At 39.6% G+C, this 23,119-nt stretch overlaps 1 protein-coding gene across 13 annotated transcripts in view; it reads right to left on the bottom strand.

Moving 5' to 3' along the window:
* The window catches only part of PIBF1 (progesterone immunomodulatory binding factor 1), a 287,448-nt gene extending 264,584 nt beyond the window's left edge, over positions 1–22,864 (bottom strand). For 8 of the 13 annotated variants that reach the window (XM_021065663.2, XM_084981934.1, XM_021065660.2 and 5 more), the window contains exons 1-5: positions 22,384–22,864; positions 21,123–21,419; positions 10,253–10,353; positions 6,880–7,078; positions 3,676–3,795 (exon numbers count right to left, since the gene is read on the bottom strand). In XM_021065663.2, coding sequence (XP_020921322.1) covers positions 3,676–3,795; positions 6,880–7,078; positions 10,253–10,353; positions 21,123–21,374 — 672 coding nt within the window. In that variant the 5' untranslated portion in view covers positions 21,375–21,419; positions 22,384–22,864. The remainder of the gene's footprint in view (positions 1–3,675; positions 3,796–6,879; positions 7,079–10,252; positions 10,354–21,122; positions 21,420–22,383) is intronic. The other 5 variants (XM_084981936.1, XM_084981935.1, XM_021065661.2 and 2 more) reach the window with 1 other exon arrangement.
* Between the last annotated feature and the right edge of the window lie 255 nt (positions 22,865–23,119).

Here is a 23,119-nt window from a genome sequence, read left to right as displayed (position 1 = left end):
TACAGTGGCTTGATGTAGGACCTCAGTTCTCAGACCAGAGCTTAAACCTGGGCCTCAGCAGAGAAACCCCAAATACTAGCCACCAGACCACCAGGGAACTCCCCCTGCACTTCTTTTAAAATATAAATTCTACAAGGCCAGAGATCTTTGTTTTCTTCAGAGGTTATCTCACACACCTCGAGCAAAGCTTGCTACATAGTAGATGTACAGTGATTATGTACTGAATGAAGTTCATTCTCATAGTAATGACCATGTGAGTGACGTAGCTGTTAACATATTCTCATCATTGTTTTATAGATGGAGACTGCAGGGAGGGGTAGAGAAGACAAAGTTTTTTATCCAAAATCATCACACCATTATTAAGTTGCAGAGATGAAACTCAAACTAGTTTCTTTGAGGTTTTCAAATACCAGAGCAGAAAATAATTCAACAAACCTTTTCAAAAAAAAATAAACCCCAAAATATACTTTTAAACAAAATTTAATGTAAAATATTAACATTTATTCACTATATTCTACTTTTTTAAAAAAAGTCCTTGTTGGTTTGACTTTTATTTTAAAAATGTTTAGTCTATTTTTTCTCAGTGTTAGGCAAATTGACCTGTACTAGGCCCTTGACGGAACAAAAGGATCTAACTTTTCGTGGTTGTAGGTTTCTGTTTTTGTTTTTGTTTTTTTTTTCATTTTAGGGCCGTACCTGTGGCATATGGAGGTTCCCAGGCTAGGGGATGAATCAGTACTGCAGCTGCTGGTCTGTACCACAGCCACAGCAATGTCAGATCCAAGCTGCATCTGTGACAACCACAGCTCACAGCAATGCCAGATCCTTAAACCACTGAGGAAGGCCAGGGATCGAACTTACATCCTCATGGATACTAGTAGGGTTCGTTATTAAGCCAGTGAGGGAACTCCTGGTTTTTTTTTCATTGAAGTATAGTTGATCTATAATGTTGTGTTAATTTCTGCTATAGAGCAAAGCGATATAAATTCTTTTTTATATTCTTTTCCATCATGGTTTATCACAGATCAGAAGAATCTTAACATTAATGGTGTCTTTAATACAAAAGTAATTCTATTATGTTTAAATTACATTCTTGAGTTTCTAGGACTTTTTATTACACAGGTATCTAAGACACTGCTTAAATATTTTTTCCCCAATGGTGATTCAATTCTCTATTTATAATGTTATTAAGCTTAGCAAAAAGTTTCAGAGAGAGGATTATATTTTCAGCTGAGAGGTAATAAACCTTTAAGAGGCAAACCTGCACATGGAAAGATACTATGATTGTTATTTCTTTTGTTGTTGTTGTTGTTGTTGTTGTTGTTGCTATTTCTTGGGCCGCTCCCGCGGCATATGGAGGTTCCCAGGCTAGGGGTCGAGTCGGAGCTGTAGCCACCGGCCTACGCCAGAGGCACAGCAACGCGGGATCCAAGCCACGTCTGCAACCTACACCACAGCTCACGGCAACGCCGGATCCTTAACCCACTGAGCAAGGGCAGGGACCGAACCCTCAACCTCATGGTTCTTAGTCGGATTCGTTAACCACTGCGCCACCACGGGAACTCCTGATTGTTATTTCTATATGTTAACTTGGCTAGGCCATAGTACCCAAATAATTGGTCAAACATTATTTTAGATGTTTCTGTAAAGGTATTTTTTAGATGAGATTAGCATTTAAATCAGTGGACTCCGAGTTTACCTGGCATAACGTGGTGGCTTCATCCAATCAGCTGAGGCCTTACCAGAACTAAGACTGACCTCTCCTGAGCAAGAAGGAATTCTCAGCAGACTGTCTTTGGATTTGAACTGCAACCCTCTCTTGAATCTTCAGCCTGCCAGCCTACTCCATCAGATTTTAGACTCACCACGCCTCTACCATCAATTCTTTAAAACATGTCTCTCTCAATATACATTTACATATCCTGTTCATTCTGATTTTCTGGAGAACCCTAACACAAGTTCACAAAACTGCTTCTGTGTTCAGAAGCTACTGGTGCATTAAAAACACTCAGGAATCTTATGAATGAAATCAATATTAGTTATCTGTTTTCATGACACTAAAATATTTAGAGTGCTGATATGGTTGAAACAAACTAAAATCTGGGATACGAGGCTATCACTGTCCCTTGAGAGTAGAGAGACTTGCTTTACCACACAGTAAAAATATATCACATAATAATGATAATTTTAGAGATCCAAGCCACCCCCCCTTTTTGACCCAAAGAAGACTTTGTTCTGGAGAAATCACTCTTAGAGGTGTTTTAACAGAAATGAGGATAGAAAGCTTCTCCAGGTCTCCCTCTAAAAAGTAAGGAGAGTTGCTGAGGTGTCATAAGGCACTGTGGTACTAAGTTTGAATACTCGTCTGCCTTGTTCCCAACAAACTGTGTGGCTGCCACTGCTGCTGCCACCACCACCACCATGGATGCTCTGGGCATTTTTACAGAGATGATAGAACTTAAATGATTTGCCTGAGGCTGCAAGATTAGTTAGGAACCAAACTGAGACCTTCTAACTTTGTTCTTTACTATTCTGACTCTAGACGAAAATTTTTTAAAAGCTAAGAGCTATCTTTCTAAATGTAAAAAACAATTTACCTGCACAATGAGGCAGATGAGTAGCAGAAAAAACAACCACAACAGAGCCCTGCAGCAGGGTTCATATCAGCACATCTGCCTCCCTGGCATCGCTTCTGCCAACTTCAGTGCTCCTATGAGAAGTAAGCTAAGCTGTCACTCGCCTGTAACACTGGCTCTGTATTAGTGACCTAAGTAGATTCAGCCCAGCATTAACAATGCAGCAAATTAGAGCATCAAAATATAAATTATGATTACTTCTCAATAATAGATTTTTGATAAAAGTTGCCCTTGAAATAAGGCACAAAATAGCATTTATATGCAACTTTGCTAAAAATCACATTTGAAACAGAAATGTGGGCAACTCAATGAAATGAATGGATAAACATTATTATTTTCTCCATTTGACAGATGACTTGTTCAAGATCACACAAAAAAATGAACATTGTGGAGTTTCCTTATGGTGCAGGGAGTTAAGGACCTGGAATTGTCACTGCAGCACCTGGGTTGCTGCATGGCACGGGTTCAATCCCTGGCCTGGGAACTTCCATGTGCCACAGGTGCAGCCAAAAAAATAAACAAATATATAAAGGGTGTCAAGATATCATCTAAGGTTCTAACTAACCTACTAGAATCTGAAATCTGAGCTCTGGAAGGCCAGGTGCTCACTGTCTCTGTGTGTTCACTGCTGTGAGGACCTAGCACAGCACCAGGCATCAATGGGGTAGATTAGCGCACGTGCTCTGAACAGCTAGTAGGAGAGCTAACTGTATTTGATGAAGAGGCAAAATGACTAATAAATGGACTAGGACACCCTTTCATTTCACCAAGAAGGCAAATCTGCAATGAAGAACTGAGAATGAAATGAGTTACAGTAACAAAATGTTCAACCATGGATTACAGGTCAATATCATGAATTTAGCCTGTCAATCCTTAAGATGGCTATTTCCAATCTAACTCCTTCCCACTCTTTATTAAGAATCACAACAAAGAGCATCCTCAAGTCCCATTTTTCTATCGGTGACTTTTACAAATCTTAAGAAACTCCCCATAGAAAAACTTGGAGCCTTGTCTCACCAGGGATCAGAATTATACAAACCTCAGTCAGTTGTTTCAGTTGACCTTTGTTTTCACTTAATTCTTCTAACAGCTCATTCTTCTTCAGTCGCAGTTCAGAGATTTCCTTTCTCAATGGATTCACTAGGTCATAGAACCGGATCTTTGAAAAAAAAAATCAAATTAATAAGCAGTCTTGAAACCCAAATTACAATTACAATTTGCTAATGAATAGGATTCAAAACTATCAGTAGTACAAGTATTAAGGTAATAAAAGAAAGTGTTAAGGGGTTTCAGATTATATGCCTGTACACTAAAGTTTTGTTTGTACAAAACTAAAACAACACGATTGTTAAATGTCCCTGACCATCATACTTTATGAAATCTTAATGTTCAGTTAGGCTCCTCAAGGCCCAGATCATCTGTAACTCCCCATCCCTGACACGGTCTTTCTCTCCTCTCTTCTATCTATACTCCATTTTCTCCTTACTTCTCACCTCCTACTACTGCTCACTCCACACTACCAGCTTATTATTTCTTTTTTCTTTTTTGTCTTTTTAGGACCGCACCTACAGCATATGTAGGTTCCCAGGATAGGGGTCGAATCGGAGCTGTAGCAGCTGGCCTACGCCACAGCCACACCATGTCTGCAGCCTACACTGCAGCTCACGGCAATGCTGGATCCTTATCCCACTGAGCAAGGTCAGGGGTCGAATCCACATTCTAATGAATACTAGTCGGGCTTGTTACCGCTGAGACACAATGGGAACTCCTGGCTTATTATTTGTTGAACACACCAAGTGTTGAAGAGTTGACGGCTTTTCCTGGAGTTCCTCTGTGGCTCAGCAGGCTAAGGAATTGGTGTTAACCCTGTTGCAGCTTGGGTTGCTTCTGGGCAAGGATTTGATCTGTGGCCCATGAATGTCCACATGCCAAGAACGTGGCCAAAAATAAATAAATAAACAAATAATAAAAATAATACAAAAGAAAGTGAGAAAGCAAGAAAGAAAGAGAAAGAAAAGCTCTTCCCACACATCAACGTATGACTCATGCTTTCACTTCCTTCACCCCATCAGTAAAACCTCCCTGATTCCCTTAAGCTGATTTAAAAGAGCATCCTTATAGGTGGCAGTTTTTGTGTGTTGCCCCACTGGAATGTAAGCTCTGTGAGGATGGAATTTTTATCTGGTGTGCACTGCTCTATCCCCAGCGCCTAAATACACTGCAGGCTCTTGGTGAAGCTCTGCTTACTACCACTGCCATGTCTCACCATGCTTTCAGGGGAATTTGCCTATCCTAACTCAGTAAAGCATTCCATCTGACAAGTCCCTACAAAACTAAGCTTTTGACAAATTAAGAGAGGGTAATTAGGGACTATTTACTGTACATGAATATAGCCTGAAACGTTAATGTATTACTGTATTGCAAGAGAACCATGTTTGGTAAGAGGCAAGTCCTAAGGCTAGTAATTGATACAACAACTCTGTGTATAATTAACCAGCTAGGAGAATACTGTCTGAAAGCAAAAGACAAGGAACGTTAACAAACCAAAGAGCAAAAATATGTATAACTGCCACTAATGGGGTACTTTCTGTCTCTTATGGAAAAAGCCTCAATGACAGCACTTGAGGTATTTAATGGGTTTTGAATAGTACTTTGGGCAGAAAAATTATATTTGAGCTATTTAAATAGAAAGCTGGACAAAAAAAATAGTACTCCATGTTATAGGAAATCATTCATCTGGATGCCTTATCCAAATGACAGTCAAGTGTAGAAATCACCTCTCTGGCAAAAATAGCAGATAATATTTCTTATGTGTTTACTATGTTCTAAGCACTATGCTAAGCATTTTAGATACACATCCACAGTCAATCTTCACAATTACAGCAATAGAAAGGTGCTGTTATTATTATTATTTTTTAAATTGAAGTATGGGGATTTTACAATGTTGATTAGTTTCAGGGGTACAGCACAATGATTCAATTACATATACATATAAATACTTTTTCAGGAGTTCCCGTTGTGGCATAGCGGAAACGAATCTGACTAGGAAACATGAGGTTGCAGTTCGATCCCTGACCTCACTCGTTGGGTTAAGGGATCTGGAGTTACTGTGGTGTGGTGTAGACCAGCAGCTGTAAGTCACAGACGCTGTGGTGTAGGTCGCAGATGCGGCTTGGATCCCGCATTGCTGTGGATGTGGTGTAGACCAGCAGCAGTAGCTCCGATTAGACCCCTAGCCTGGGAACCTCCATATGCTGCAGGTGCAGCCCTAAAAAGACAAAAACAAACAAACAAAAACAAAAAATAAATACTTATTCAGATTCTCTCCCATTATGGGTTATTACAAGATACTGAATAAAAAGTGTTGTTATTAACCCTTTTATAGATGAAAAAATTCATCTCGGGGTGAAATGACCTCTATATAACACAAACTTGCAGTTCTCAATGTGTGTTCTTAGGACCCCAGGCCCTACCTTGCCACTCTGAGACCCCTGCAGGAAATCCAAAAGATCAAAATTATTTTCCTAGTAACAATAAGATTTTTTTTGCCTGTTTTATTCTCTATTCCCATTAGACAGCATTTGCCAGTGGCTAGATGATGTGTGATGATTTCATCACCGCTCAGGCTAATGAAATGTGTGCTTATGTGTTCTTGCAGCTTAAAAATTTCTAATATGGTATAATGGTATTACTATGGTATCTGATATTTCTGATATGGTAAATATTAACAGATATAGTCCATATAAACAAAAGCTCTTTGGAGTCCTCAATAATGGATGTGGGTACCAAAAAAATTTGTGATGACTGCCGTAAATCAACCCTGTGTATAGATTTGTGTAGCCAACACTACAATCAAGATCCTGACCTAGATTCATCAGGATCTCCCTCATGCTATGCTTCTCCTTCCCCTACTACTCTTAAGCCCTGGCAACCACTAATCTGTCATCTCCGCAATCTTTCATTTTCAGTACATCACAAACAGCCACAGTTTACGATAAAATAATTCATGTCTATGGATTATCCAGCCATTAACTTCAGAGCTCTACTTATTGCTTGACTTTGGAGATCAACGGTCAAGACCCTTTAAAATTTGGTGATCTGAACACCATTCAGATCTTTGGACCAGGGCCATAAAAAAATTTATCAATTAGGTACTTAAAAAGTTATGGCTACTATATAAACAGTAATTTTTAGCCTGAAAATATATGCAGGTTTTTTTTTTTTAATGACACAAGAGACTTACAGATACATATTCAGGAATAGAAAGTTGATCTTCAGGAAAACTTTTTAGTTTCATATATTGCTCTTCTGTCAACTCGAAGTCACGTAGGTTTCGACGAATATCTCCAGCTTTCTCTCTTAGCTGAAGATTTGTCTCTTCTAGTTGTTTCTGTCTCAATAAAATAGTTTCCATTTCTTGTTTCATTAGTTCTTGATATTTTCTACATCAGGAGAGAATGCATGGCAAGGTTAAAAAGAACTCAGCGATTTAATTTTCCTCAAAGTTCCTTTTCTACAGTAACAGAAAATTAAAAAATTAGAAGTTTAATAGTATTTTTGGCTCCAGCTAAATGCCTATTTACTTAACCAGTTCAACCTAAAATGACAATGCTAATTACTAAATGTGTAGCAACATAAATTATTATAGAAGATTAATGTTCTTAATAACTTTTAAAACTCACATTTCTTCTGCTTAAGGTATACATTTTATGTATCTGCTTTGGATCCTACTTATTAAAGTAATTTTCATTTGTCTTTATCCAGGTACTTCAAAGTATACCTCTTTTAGATGACAACACTGAAGCATCACAATTTATTCATCCAACCAGTGAAGGAATGAAAATAGTCATTTGCACATAATCATCTTTCTCAAGGAATACATGCAGTGAACACCGTTGGCCGCCTACCCCAAAATTTTGCGCAGGAAGGGACCATCTGTATTTCCCCCTCTGTACTGTATCACTCCTATCAACATAAAAATGTTTTTTGTCCTATCTTAAAACAAGTGAACAACAACAAAAAAAACCCCCACAATTTTGGACCCCATTTCACTGCCCCTTTTGTTTCTCCAAAGCTGTCTATACACACCTTCTACACACCTTTACTCTTAAACCCAGCCCAACCAGGTTTTCACCTTCCTAACAAGATCTCAAGGTCCCCAATATCCTTCAGATTGCTAATGATCAATTAATCCTCAGTAGTCTTTTTTTTTTTTTGGCTTTTTAGGGGCCGCAGTTGTGGCACATGGAGGTTCCCAGGCTAGGGGTCCAATGGGAACTACAGCTGCCAGCCTAGGCCACAGCCTACGCCACAGCCACATCAGATCCGAGCCGCATCTGTGACCTACACCCACCGCTCACGGCAACACCAGATCCTTAACCCACTGAAGGAGGCTAGGGATTGAACCCGTAACCTCATGGTTCCTAGTCAGATTCGTTTCTGCTGCGTCACGACAAGAACTCCAATTCTCAGTTCTTTTCATCCTTATCAATAGCACTTGAGACATCTGATCTCTCCTTCCCCATGCTACCTTCATCTGGTTTCCAAGACACAATATTTTTTTCCTCTTCATTTTTCTATTTTATCGAATAGGACAAAGTGGCACTTTCTCAGTCTTTTTATCTAGTTTGTCCTGATGTTGGCGTACTCGGTCCTCTCCTCCGTCTGTGTTCACTCCCTTGGTGAATTCATCCAGCCTCATGACTTAAATACTATCTATATTCTAATGACTCCCTGATTTATTATCTCTAGCTCAGACTTTTCATGACATCAATTTCCAATACAACTCTAATTTAACATGTTCCAAATTGAACTCCTGCTCCCCACTCACAAACCTATTCTGCTGTGGTTCCACCATCCTAGCTGACAGCACCTCCATTCTTTCACTTATTCAGACCAAAAATGTTGGTATAATCCTTGATTTCCCTTTCTCTCCTCAACCCCACATCTAATCCTTGCACCACCATCAGTTATCAAGACGATTATTGCGAGAACCTAACTGCCCTGTCCACTTCCTTTAATTTGATCAAATGTCTAAAGAATTAACCCTATCATCCAGTGCAGTGGTTTTCAAAGTATTATCCCTGAACCAGTAGCAGCATCAAGGAACTTAGTAGAAATGTACATTTCTCAGGACCCTACCTAAATCAGAATCTCAGGGCAAGACCCAACAATCTTTTTTCAAAAGTTTTCCAGGTGGTTCTGATACATGCTAAAATTTGAGAACCACTGGTAATGGCTGATAATTGGTCAGGTAAGTTTTAAAAATATTAGTAAGGAGTTCCTGTTGTGGCTCAGTGGTAACGAATCCAACTAGTATCCATGAGGATGCAGAGTCGATCCTGCATTGCTGTGAGCTATTAGTACAGGTCCCAGACATGGCTTGGATCTGGTGTTCTGTAGCTGTGGTGTAGGCTGGCAGATGCAGTTCCAATTTGACCCCTAGCCTGGTAACCTCCATATGTCACAGGTGCGGTCCTAAAAAGCAAACAAAAAAACCTTAAAATATTAGTTAAATAGTGAAATCTTATAAAAGGAAAAGATAGCTACTTTATATATTTATACCTCTAATTAAAATATAGAAATAAACATCTGCAAAGTTTTGTACATAGGGTCTGAAAATTTCTGAATATGCAGCTGTGTTTTGCTATTCTGTAAATTATTTTTCATGATTTTTAAGTTCAACTTTATTACAATAGTGGGAGATCTTAAAAGACACTTGGGAAGAAATCTAAGGATACTTTTCATGGATTTGATTTTTGCCTCTAATCTCTAAACATCTCTTGCTTACACTTAATTTGATGACTTTTTTTTTTTTTAGTCACTCACATTAAAAACACCTTTTCATAGACAGCATTATAGTTTGTATAGAAATGTTATCTCTTTTTTGTTTGTTTGTTTTGTTTTGGTTTTCAGGGCCATACCAGGTTAGGGGTCGAATCAGAACTAGAGCTGCCAGCCTACACCACAGCCACAGCAACATGGGATCCAAGCTGTGTCTGCAACCTATGCCATAGCTCACGGCAATGCCAGATCCTTAACCCACTGAGCAGGGCCAGGATCAAACCCACATCCTCATGGATACTAGTTGGATTCGTTTCCACTGAGCCACGATGGGAGCTCTTGAAGTTTCTTTTGTACTCATTTTTAAATATAATTTTAATTAAGGTATCTAAGTATAATAAGAACAAGTGGCATAGACATATTTGAGAATAAATACAACAGACTCTTGATAAGCACACAACTGAGCTAGAAAAGGTATATAGACAAACAGAAGGTACTTTAACCCAGGAGAATTCAATAAGCCATAAGAATATATCAGTATGTTTTAGAGAGCAAATGAAGAAAGGTTAGTCCATCCAGCCGGTTAAGCAGTGCTGAGTTTAGAGAGCTTCCATGTCATCTATGGTTCAGCAATGTTTGTTGAATGAATGTTGGATTTTCACTTTTTGTACTTTGTGTACTGCATCAAGTAGTTTTTTGTTAGCTTGGATGTAAAAATTATTACCATCTTTGATTTAAAATTTCTCTACTTTAGCTTACAAACGCATGCATAAATAGCTAATGATGTCACTTTTAACTGCTAAATAGGTATTATTGCTTTTTATAACTTTTACCTGGCATCCTTTTGTTGAAAATTCAATTGGCTGTCTAATCTCAATGTTAGTAGTTGCTTCTGATGAAGCGCATCATTAAGCTTCTCCTCCAATTCTTCAATCTTAATAAAGACAAAAAGGTAAATTTTATGGTCAATTTCCAAATTTATCATTTAAAAAATCCTTCTGTTTGAAAAGTACTAAATGTTAAAAAAGCACTTAAAATAAACAGGCCAAGACTGGGCAGAGATGTTTTGTAAAGGTAATGTCCACAAACTACAAAGTCTATCCATACAAATGGTTGTTACACTACGCTTTGAAGCTGCGGCCTCATAAACGTTTTTTTGCCAGGCTGTCATTAAGATGATTTCCTCCCCTGAACCCAATCTCACTGAGACACTTTGACAAGTAGGATTTTACGGTGGTGCCTCACCTAGGTAATTATTTTCAGGCCAGAACCTGCATATATACTAGAGAACCAAGTATCTGACTACTATACATCTTCAGTCAACTACCATATGGGTGATGCTATAAACGTCAAAAATGAAACTACTCTTCACCTAATCTTATACTCCTTGCAGCTCCTAGTCTCCAAAGCAAGAAAATCTGAGTCAGTTTGATAGATCTAGTTCTCCCTCATTGCTTATTCTGATCAGACATCATTGTTTTTGCTGATGAGTTTACTCCATAAGGTGCTGTCAAAACTGTACCAGCCTCCTTAATACCCACTGACAAGGTATAGACCCCGTTTCTTACCTTGATGATAATGATTTCCTAATTGCATTCCCTGCTTTCAGTTTTGTCAATCTCCAAACTGGTCTTCCTTCATCTTATCTTCTAAAAATGCTATCAAAAATGTATTTACCCAGTTTTAAATCCTTCAGAGGATCCTGGCTTCAGAATAAATTCCAGCTTCATGGTCTACTATACTAGTCCTCCTTGATCTGGCTCTTGCCTACCACATGTCTTATCATTAGCCTAAAAGAAAACTCTGTTCCAGCTAAAATACGTGCTTTGACAGTCCCCAAACATGCCGTGCATGCCTAAATTCACTTGGTCTCTTAAAAAATTATTTATATTCTCCCTTCCAACCCAGGCAATTCTTGTTCCCCCTTTAAAATACACGGATTAGGGAGTTCCCGTCGTGGCGCAGTGGTTAACGAATCCGACTAGGAACCATGAGGTTGCGGGTTCGGTCCCTGCCCTTGCTCAGTGGGTTAACGATCCGGCATTGCCGTGAGCCCTGAGCTGTGGTGTAGGTCGCAGACGCGCGGCTCGGATCCCGCGTTGCTGTGGCTGTGGCGTAGGCCGGCATTTGTAGCTCCGATTAGACCCCTAGCCTGGGAACCTCCATGTGCCACGGGAGCAGTCCAAGAAATGGCAAAAAGACAAAAAAAATAAAATAAAAAATAAAAATAAAATAAAATACGCGGATTAATCTAACAGTCTGTCCTTAAATATACTCAAGTGAATTCTTCCTGTATCATCAAATTCTCCTCTACTAGACCAATGCTATCATTAAACAAATGTCTTCTCTCCCATTAAAAAAAACCAAAACAACAAACCACACTCCCTGATCACACCACTTCCCCTGCTGCAGTACCATTTCTCCGTTCACCATCAGGGCAAAATGTTCATGTGGGTTTTTTGTTGTTGTTGTTGTTGTTGTTGCTATTTCTTGGGCCGCTCCCGCGGCATATGGAGGTTCCCAGGCTAGGGGTTGAATCGGAGCTGTAGCCACAGGCCTACGCCAGAGCCACAGCAACGCGGGATCCGAGCCGCGTCTGCAACCTACACCACAGCTCACGGCAACGCCGGATCGTTAACCCACTGAACAAGGGCAGGGACCGAACCCGCAACCTCATGGTTCCTAGTCGGATTCGTTAACCACTGCGCCACGACGGGAACTCCGTTCATGTGGTTTTAAGAATAACTCTTATTAAAGTTATGAATCACCTCCATAATGCCCAGCCCAATGGCTATTTCTGCATATTCTCTTACCTGACAGCATGATTTGGCAGAGCTGATCACTTCATTCTCTTTCACTTAGGTGATACTCCTCCTGGTTTTCTTCCTTAACTCACCAGACCCTCCTCAGGTTCCTTTGCTGGACTTTCTTATGTCTAAGTGTCCGCCTATCCCTTTACCTGGTTCGAGGCCCTCTACTCTCCCCAGGTAACAGCATCCAATCCCATGGCTTTAAGTGGCATCTTAAAGACAAACCCACGCACATCTCTAGTCACAGGCACTCTTCTAACAGCTAAGTAACAATTCCATTCAGGAAATGAATGGGCATTTAAACTCTGACATGTTCAAAACAGAACTTATATTTTACCTCCCATCAGTTTTCTTCCATCCTTCTATTTCTCAATGAATGTCTCCAGGAGATGAAGCCAAAAACTTAGGAGTCTTACATAAGGCAACAGCCTAGTAACTGTCTTCAGCTTCTACATTATCTGCCCTTCGTCTATTCAGTGCCATTCTGAATACAAAAATCAGGACATGTGACTCCAGCTGCCTAAAATCTGCGAGTGACTTCTCTGACTACATAATCTAAAGCAGAGTAAACAACAATGGCGACAGGCCAAATTCAGCCTATGTCTTGTTTCTGTACAGCCCACCATCTAAGAATAGGTTTTACATTTGTAAAATTGTTAAAAAAAAAAAAAAAAGGAAAAATACGTAATAGACCATATATGGCCTACAAAGCATTAAATATTTACTGTATAGCTCAGGCCTTTACAGAGAAAGTTTGCTGACTCCGCATCCAAAGCAGGGACTCTGCCATATTCTTGCTATATTCCTGGCAACATGTCTAATCAATGTCTTAAATCAACAAATGAAAACCACTTTCCTAATAATTACTATTTTGCATATCAAGAAAACTGTTACCACAAAGAAAGAATTTCTTTTTTACTTACTTACTTTTTAAAGATTTTCATCTTTTCCATTATAGTTGATTTATAATGTTCTGTCAATTTCTGCTGTACAGCAAAGTGACCCAGTCATATATATATACATACATATATATTCTTTTTCTCACATTATCCTCCATAATGTTCCATCACAAGTGACTAGATATAGTTCCCTGTGCTATACAGCAAGATAACATTTCTTTTTTCAGGATCAGAACTTTTATCATTTCCCCTGACTTTTAGATTACGTCCCTCAGCTCGGATACACTCAAGCCAAGGGATTCCCTCCTCCATTTCCCAAGCAATCAGGAACCCACAGATCTCTAATAAGAGATAAACAAAAAGGGATTTTGGCATTTAAAAATTGACAGGCAAGAAGGGGGAGGAGGAAAGGAATAAGGAAGTGGAGCAAAGAAGGAGATTTAGACAGCAATAAGTGGAGATAAAAGTGCAAAGCTAGGAGTTCCTGCTGTGGCTCAGTAGATTAAGAATCTGACTGCTGCAGCTTGGGTAGCTTCAGAGGTGGAGGTGTGATCCCTAGCCCAGTACACCAGGTTTAAGGGATCCAGGATTGCTGCAGCTGCAGCACAGGTTACAGCTGTGGCTTAGATTCAACCCTGGCCTGGGAACTTCCAGATGCTGTGGGTGTAGCCATAAAAAAAATTTTTTTTAGTAAATAAATAAAGTGCAAAGCTCACAATCCTCTAGGTCCAAGGAGTTCGGCCTAAACAGCCCCCCTTATAAGTGCTCTCAGTTAGTGAGTAGCTGAGTGGGAAATAGGAATCAATGCTTTGTTAGTTTCCTGGGACCAACAGGCTTCTATTTGCAGATGTGGAGAAATCAAATTAACGTGGGTCAGGACAGTCATAGTAATAAACTATACCACCAGTAACAAGCGGTAATAAACACACACATTGTATTGCTGCCATGCTGGAGTGGAGAGATGTTCGGTTGCATCGATTTACATATTTCCTAACTAAAAAAAGAGCTTGATGACTAGAAAAAAACTGTTACTTGTCTCACAACATGAAGTCTTGTCCTCTTTCTCAGGTAACAGTGATTTTTGTTAGTGACCACAATACGTCCAGTTAAAAACTGACATTTCCCAGCTTCCCACTCCTTGCAGCTAGAGATGGTCATGCTATATAATCCTAATCAATCGAGGCCATAGCCTTGAGCTTCGGGGCAAGCTCTTTAAAGGACAGCCTCATTTGGCATATACCCCATTTTCCCATGGACACAATAGTGGAGGTGGATCAGCCATCTGTGTTTTTGAGCTGAAAAACGTATGCTAAAAATCACCATGCAGAAGATTAAAAGGAGTCTGGGTTCCTAAAGATATCAAGGAGTAACCACACCAGGTGTAAATGGCCTATCTCCAGATTCCTGTTATACCAGAAAAACAAAACCCTTATCTTGCTTAAGCTGTGGTTTCCACATTTCTGTTACTGGCAGCCACCATTTTCCAAGTTTCTAGTTCTAACAGCTGAACTTAATCCCTGAAGCGCTGAGCAGCTGGTTCAATCTTTCTCTACAGAAGAAACACCTATAATATTCATATCAATTGACCATTCAGGACTACTTGAATACTTCCACTGACAGGAGCCTCAGTAACTGAAAATCCAGTCATTTAAATCTTAATAGCAACAACATGTTTAAGTGCAGCAGAAACATATCCCTTCCGTGATTTCAAGCTATTACCATGGAGCTTACTCTAGTGAGGGAAATTTATTTTTTTAATGCTAAAATGTGACAATTTCATTTTTGTATCCCTGATGTTCAACCCATCGGTAAGCTTTGGAGAGTGAACAAATGGCTAAAAATAATATTTCTTCATCAATCCCAGACTCATACTCTTAAAACCACTTTTTTCATCTCTGAAGCTGGAATGCATCTTCCAGCTTAGCAGTTTAACTTGGCAGTTTTTAACCTTAGCAATACTTGGAATGGTCCATCTTACAATTGAGGTGCCTGGGATCTGATGAAATTATGGAAGACTTAATTCTTCTATACCATATAATGCTTCTTCCCACATTTGAGAGCAAACATATTACCCAAAAGGGGTCTCCAAGCTGGACAAACTTAGTGGCCATAGACAAAAAACTCAAGAATGTAGAGTTGCTAGCAACTTGGGAGACCAATTTGGAAGTATGCTTAAATTAAGCAGATGTATACCCTGTGAGCCAGAGATTCTACTCCTGAGTATATATGTCACAGAAATGTTCACACCAGATGCAGGAGAGACATGTCTAGAGAAGGCCAGTATTGAATGTGGTGACAAGGAGCTGGAGGCCACCTGGGTGCCCATCACTGAGGGAGTGAGCAGACAGATTGGGAGATGCACACCGGAATGACATCACAGCTGGAAGCAAAGGACCAGAGGGACACATAGTAACATGAATGACCTTATAAACAGCACTGAGTATAGTAACATAAATGACTTTAAAAACAGCACTGAGTTGAAAAGAAAAACTATAAAAGAAATGACATCCAGAACGAAACATGCCATTCAGATTTATGTAAAGAAGAAAATATGAAAAATAACCATTATCAAGAATAAACATTTATATTAACTATAAATGGAGTATTACATTTAAAAATTTGTGAATCCAGAGAAACCACCCCATTTACCATCACATCAAAAAGAATAAAATACCTTGGAATAAACCTACCTAAAGAGACCAAAGACCTATACTCTGAAAACTATAGATGCTGATGAAAGAAAGATGACACAAACAGATGGAAAGATATACCATGCACTTGGATTGGAAGAATCAATATTGTCAAAATGACTACACTACCCAAGGCAATCTACAGATTCAATGCAATCCCTATCAGAGTACCAAAGACATTCTTCACAGAACTAAAACAGAATATTTTAAAATTTGTATGGAAATACAAGAGATCCTGAATAGCCAAAGCAATATTGAAAAACAAAAAAACCAAAGAACAGAAATGGAGGAATCAAGTGTCCTGACTTCAGACAATACTACAAAGCTATAGTCATCAAAACAATATGGTACTGGCATAAAAACAGAAAAATAAATCAATGGACTAGGACAGAAAGCCCAGAAACAAACCCAAGCACCTATGGTCAACTAATAATATGACAAAGGAGGCAGTGTCCTTCCACATACAGTGGAAGGAGAGTCTCTTCAATAAATGGTGCTGGGAAAACTGGAAAGCTACATGTAAAAGAATGAAATTAGAACACTATCTAACACCATACATAAAAATTAACTCAAAATGGATTAAATACCTAAATAAAAGGCCAGACAGCATAAAACTCCTAGAGGAAAAGAGGCAGAATGCTCTTTGATGTAAACCACAGCAACATCTTATTTGATTCACTTCCTAGAATAATGGTAATAAAGAGACACAGATAAACCAATGAAACCTAATTAAACTGAAAAGCTTTTGCACAGCAAAGGAAACCACTAAAAAAAAGACAACCCACAGAACGGGAGAAAATCTCTGTGAATGATACAACAAACAAGGGCCTAATCTCCAAAATATACAAACAATTCATACAACTCAACAACAAAAAAATAACCCAAGTGAAAAATGGGCAGAAGACCTAAATAAACATTTCTCCAAAAAAGACAAGGATGGCCAACAGGCACATGAAAAAATGCTCAGTATCACTGATATTGGGGAAATGCAAATCAAAACTACAATGAGGTACCAACTCGCATTAGTCAGAATGGCCATCATTACCAACTCAACAAATAACAAATACTGGAGAGGTGTGGACAAAAGGGTGTCCTCCTTCACTATTGGTGGGAATGTAAACTGGTACAACCACTATGGGAAACAGTATGGAGGTACCTCAGAAAACTAAATATAGAACTACCATATGATCCAGCAATCCCACTCCTGGGCAGATATCCAGACAAAACATTCATTGAACAAGATACATGAACCCCCTATGCTCATTGCAGAGCTTTTCACAATAGCCAAGACATGGAAACAGCCTAAATGTCTATCGCCAGATGAATGGATTAAGAAGATGTAGTGTGTTTATATATATATACATATGCACACACACATGTACATATACACACACACATTGATATATATATGCACACACACACATTGGAATGTTAGCCGTAAAAATGGACAAACAAATGCCATTTCCAACAGCATGGACAGAACTGGAGATTCTCATACTAAGTGAAGTAAGCCAGAAAGAGAAAGACAAATATCGTATGATATCACTTATTTGTGGAATCTAAAATATGGCACAGATGATCCTATCTACAAAACAGAAACAGATCATGGCCAAGGAGAGCAGACTTGGGGTTCCCAGCGGGGAGGGAGTGGGATGTACAGGCAGTTTGGAGTTTTTGGATGCAAAATGTTCTATTTGGAATGGATAGGCAATGGGGCCCTACTGTACAGCACAGGGAACTGTGTGTGATTGAGTTACTTTGCTGTACATCAGAAATTGAAGAAACATTCTAAATCAATTATACTTTAATAAAAATTTTTAAAAAAAATTTGTGAATCACTATGTTCTACATTTGAAATTTACATAATATTGTAAATCAACTTCTCAATAAAAAAATTTTTAAGGGGTTCCTGCTGTAGGGCAACATTGATCAGTGGGGTCTTAGGAGTGTGGGCAGACATGTTTGATCCCTGGCCTAGCATAGAGGGTTAGGGATCCAGTGTTGCCACAGCTGTGGCTTGGGTTGCAGCTGCAGCTCAGTCTAATCCCTGGTCCAGGAACTCCATATGCTGTGGGGAGGCCAAAAAACAGAAAAAAAAATTTTTTCTTTTAAAGTATAAATGTTAAGGGGAAAAGATAAACATAGACGGAGGAAGGGAAATAAACTACAGGAATAAAAAGAATAAACACTCAAAATGGGAAAAGAGCTTGCAAGGATCAATGATGATTATGTATTATAAACTCAGGAATATGATTAATTTAATCTTTTATACTAAAGATTTTTCAGCCCAACAGAAAATCATAATAAAGAAACTATACTAAGCACCATGGGATATAAAAATAATGATATAGTGCTGAAAAAGGGTAATTACTACTATTATTTATTATACAACAGGCCCCTGAAAGCTTATTTCAATCCTCCCAACAACTCCACGAAGTAAACACTATGATTATTTTTATTTTACAGGAAATCGTGAAATAAAAAACTTAAGTAATTTGCCCAAGGTAATTATAAGGCGTGGGATTCAAACTCAAACTGTGTGTATCTCAAACTGTAGCTCTCTCATGAATAAACATTTCTATAATGTAAACCTTACACTTTAAAAAGAGGGAAAGCCAGTTATAACCAAGCACAATGCAAGGTGAAAACAAATCATTTAAAAAGTGGCCAAACACAACATAATTTTGGATATGGTTTAGAGTTCACATTTAATTGAATATTTGTTGGCTGAGTGGGTAGATTAATGAATGAGATATTACCATGATCTTCTTCAATGAGTTTCAATGAAGGAGGTTTATGGGTAGAGATATATGAGCCAGTAGCACTGTGGGAATCCATATGAGGAGTTAAAAACAGTATGACTAAAGGAACAGAAAGAGGAAACCACTGGATACATTGATAAAATACCAAGTGACCTAATCTAGGTAAGTGACTGGGTATGGAGAACCTAAAAGGAAGTCTGAGGAGATCTACTTAGATGGAGTATGGGCTTTAGACATCTCAAGTTTTTGGCTTTGGGGTTTTCATTTCCCCACAACATATAGAACTTCCAGGGCCAGGGCTGGAACCCGCACCACAGCAGTGACCCAAGCAAGCCGCCTCAGTATCCTTAACATGCTGCACCACAAAAGAACTCCTAGATTTGTTTTTTTAGGTTTTTTTTTTTTTTGGTCTTTTTGCCTTTTCTAGGGCCACTTCCGCAGCATATGGAGGTTCCCAGGCTAGGGGTCCAATTGGAACTGTCGCCACCAGCCTACACCAGAGCCACAGCAACTCGGGATCCGAGCCGCGTCTGCAACCTACACCACAGCTCATGGAAACGCTGGATCCTTAACCCACTGAGCAAGGCCAGGGATTGAACCTGCAACCTCATGGTTCCTAGTCGGATTCGTTAACTACTGAGCCATGATGGGAACTCCCTAGACATCTCGGTTTCAACCTCACCTGCCTCCATCACTTCCCTTTGAATGGTCTTGGTATTCTAGGAACCACTTGTGGTTCTGTTTTTTCAAGAGCAAAGTGAGGTTCGGTCACTCATTTAAGAAACAGCTGAGCATTTACTAGGTGACAAGGACAGTTCTAAGTGCTGGAGATATAGCAGGGAATATAAAGAAGTCCCTGGCCTCAGGAACCCTACACACTATTAAGAGAACAAATACCCAAAGAACAAGGCGGGGAATTCTACAAACATGTATAAATAAGACACAGAAAATAATGGCGGTGAAAAAAATGAGAATGTTATTTTAGGAGCAATCACTAATACTTACTGTGTGCTTACTAAATATCAGTCTAACACATTCTATTGACTCATTTAAAATGATGGGTCAGGAAGACCCCTTGGAAAGAACCTACATCTCAGAGTTGTATGGCTTAAATGAGCCAACACATGAAAAGCTCGTAGGACAGTGTCTGCCACAGAATAAGCACCCAATAAATGTCAATTATCAGTATATTTTAAAAACGAACCTAAACTATGTCTTGACTTCATTGGAACCTTAAGAGACATGGTCAAGAAATTTTTTTAGCAGCCATAATACTTACACAAAGGCAAGGGTTAAAATAGGTGACTGCCTTAGCAGGAGAGAAGGTAGGTAACAGAAACAAAATGGGAGGGGAGGAGACAGGAAGAAGTAAGATCAAGAACAAAGATGGAGAGTTTATTATTGGAAAGAAAAGATTTTCTCCAATACAGAAGTAGCAAGAGTTAAGAAGTGTCTCTGTCTTTCTGAAATTACTGTAAAAATTTTATAACCAGTGATGGTGACACTTTCACCAGGTCTTAAACAAAATACTCTGTAACTGTAAATAATTACACGAGGCAGAAAAACAAGGACTAGGGCATCCCTTCTTATTTGCCAAATACCACTCTTTAAAGCTCCGGTAACTGAATTTGCTACACTTCCAACTATGACACAGTAACCATCAAATAGAAAAACAAATACAGTAACTAACAGGAAAAAAAAAAAAAAGGAAAAAAACACCTAAGAAAATATAGCTCATGCATGCCAGATTTAAGATTGTGCCTACAGAAGCAATTCATCCCTGTTTACCCTTAAGACAACCCTTTTCCAAAAATTTTTATTTGGTACACAGAAGTATTATTTACTTCCCCTCTTTTCTGAAAAAGAGGTTCTTTTCAACTATGCAAGAAAATGAAATTATTTTCTTGAATTTTTTTTTTTTTTGTCTTTTTGCCATTTCTTGGGCTGCTCCCGCGGCATATGGAGGTTCCCAGGCTAAAGGTCGAATTGGAGCTGTAGCTGCAGGCTTACACCAGAGCCACAGCAACTCAGGATCCAAGCCACATCTGCAACCTACACCACAGCTTGCGGCAACGCCAGAGCAAGGCCAGGGATCGAACCTGCAACCTCATGGTTCCTAGTCAGATTCGTTAACCACTGAGCCACAACGGGAACTCCTTGAAATTTTAAATGTTTCATTTCCAGTTCAGATTACATAAACACAAACCTTTTTTTTTTTTTTTTGGTCTTTTTAGGGCCTCACCCACGGCATATGGAGGTTCCCAGGCTAGGGGTCAAATAGGAGCTGCAGCTGCAAGCCTATGCCACAGCCACAGCAATGCCAGATCCGAGCCAAGAGTCTTCGACCTACGCCACAGCTCAAGCAAAGCCAGATCCTTAACCCACTGAGCGAGGCCAGGAATCAAACCTATGTCCTCAATAGTTACTAATCAGATTGGTTTCCACTGAGCCACGACGGAAACCCCCATAAACTTAATTCTTTCTTCTCTGCAGTTTGAAGGCAATAAAGCACATAAACAGCAAAATTTACACGAGATCTTACCTTTGTAAGATAATCCACTTTCAAATTGTCGATCATCATATTTTTCTGTGACAGCTCTATTTTCAATAACTGAATATTATGAAGCAGTTCCTTCCGTTCAATTAGCTGCCTGGTGATTTTGATTTTACCGTCTCGCTCTTCTGATGAGGAAATATCATCTGTAGGAACTGTTGTTTCTAAACTAATATCTTCAGATTCCAAAGAGCTAGAGATGTTCAATTTTTTTGATGACTTGGCAACTTTTCGGGACATTTTTAATTATGACTCACTCTTCTTCTCCAATTCTATTTCGATTTTCTGTAGGTTGAAAAGTATTGATTTAAATGTACTCAAACATGCTCTGTGGAAAGCATCAGTATCAGAGATACTAAGGGTTCCTGAAGTAGTTAATAGGCAAACAGGAGGATCCCTAAATCTAAGACAGATTGGTAATTACTGCTCAGATCAAACATATTAAATCAAACTCATTAAATCCTATTATAAACCCATATTTTGATGATTGAAAAAATCCAAGAGTTCCCTGGTGGCCTAGAAGTTAAGGATTCTGCACTGTCACTACTGTAGCTTGGGTTCCATCCTTGGCCCCCCAGAACCTCTGCACATCAAGGGCCCGGCCAAAAAAAAAAAAAAAATTCCTGGTACGTCTCTTGGAATAAACAAGGAAATGTATGAGATAAACAATAAAGCCCTAAATAGCTAGTACCCAAGCATGCTACTAATAAAAGGAGCACATGTTCAAGACCAGGACGTTACTTCTGAGTTGGTCTGGGGAAAATTAAACAGAGGTAGGACTTAGAATCTTGAAGGATTTGGAGAGGAGCAATAAAAAAAAAGCATGCAGGTATTAAGATTGGTGTAGAGGTGGTGAAAGTGTAGAACAACAGAGGGCGATGGTGGTAGTCTGGCTGGACCAAGTCTACATGAATTTGAGCAGCGAATCCACCCACCCCTTCCCACCCCCAACCCCCTCAGCACAAACACACCGAAGGGCTATGCCCTATACATAGTCAAGCCTATGGACGGCCGTGAATGTTTCAGTCTGTGAATGTTTCAGTCTGTTCGAAATCTACTCTACAGGCAGTGAAGCATCACCAAAGGTTTTTTAAAAGGGAAATAGTGATAGAAAACATATTGACAGATAGAAATATCAAAACAAGAGGAAAAAGAAAAATCCCTCAATCTAAATCGAACTTCTCACCCTTTCACAAAAATTTCAGCAACTCCCTTGTTTTAATAATACACGATATAATAAATTACTTACGGTATTGTAGATACCAGTTCTTCTTAACTGAATGATTACAAAAAAAGGTGCATGTATGGAGGGCAACGTAAGAACTTTGGTTGGATCCGCTCCTCTCGATTACAAAGAGAAGAGGTAAGCAAAGGTGAGATCAAAGACAGGCAACATCACCTGGAATACAAAGGGTCGGGACTAGCACTGCCCACTCGCGCGGCGTGAAGAATAAAACCCGAATTTGGCCGCAACAGAGGATTTCTCGTCCCATGTGAAAAAGGAAGGGGAAGCTTCAAATACTCCACATCAAAAGCTGAAGCAGCCACCACAGCCGCCACTTAGGGAGCCGAAGAAGTCTGCAGACAGCAGCTCGTGTTGCAGACCCTCAACAAGGAATTTCAGGCAAGGAACCGTTAGGATCCGTAACCAAGACAACCATTTCCACGCCGGGAGAAGGACGGAGGAACCTGCAGCAGACGGATGCCCACGCCACCGGAACTCAGCCCTCCCGGTTCCACCCAGGCGCGGGAAGCAATGCATGCTGGGAGCTGGAGTCCGGAGGCAGGCCCACCTTCTTCACCGGCGGAAATGGCTCCGGACTCCGCCCACCTGCCTGCTTCCTTCCAATCCTCGCAGCCCTCAAAGAGCCAACCAACCTCAGTCTCGAGGTTTTCCCGCGAGAAGGTTTTACTAATATCCTGGAGGCTACAGGGCGAAATTCCGGGTGAAGTGTAGTTGTGCGCCAGGAATCCGAGCTTGAAAC

Source organism: Sus scrofa, chromosome 11 (assembly GCF_054392235.1).
Source record: "Sus scrofa isolate SSC_HxYL_T2T_F1_AM1 chromosome 11, Sscrofa_HxYL_maternal_Yorkshire_Landrace_v2.0, whole genome shotgun sequence".
Lineage (NCBI taxonomy): Eukaryota > Metazoa > Chordata > Mammalia > Artiodactyla > Suidae > Sus > Sus scrofa.
The sequence above is the reverse complement of the archived record's forward strand: the minus strand, read 5'-3'. Positions and strand labels throughout refer to the sequence as shown.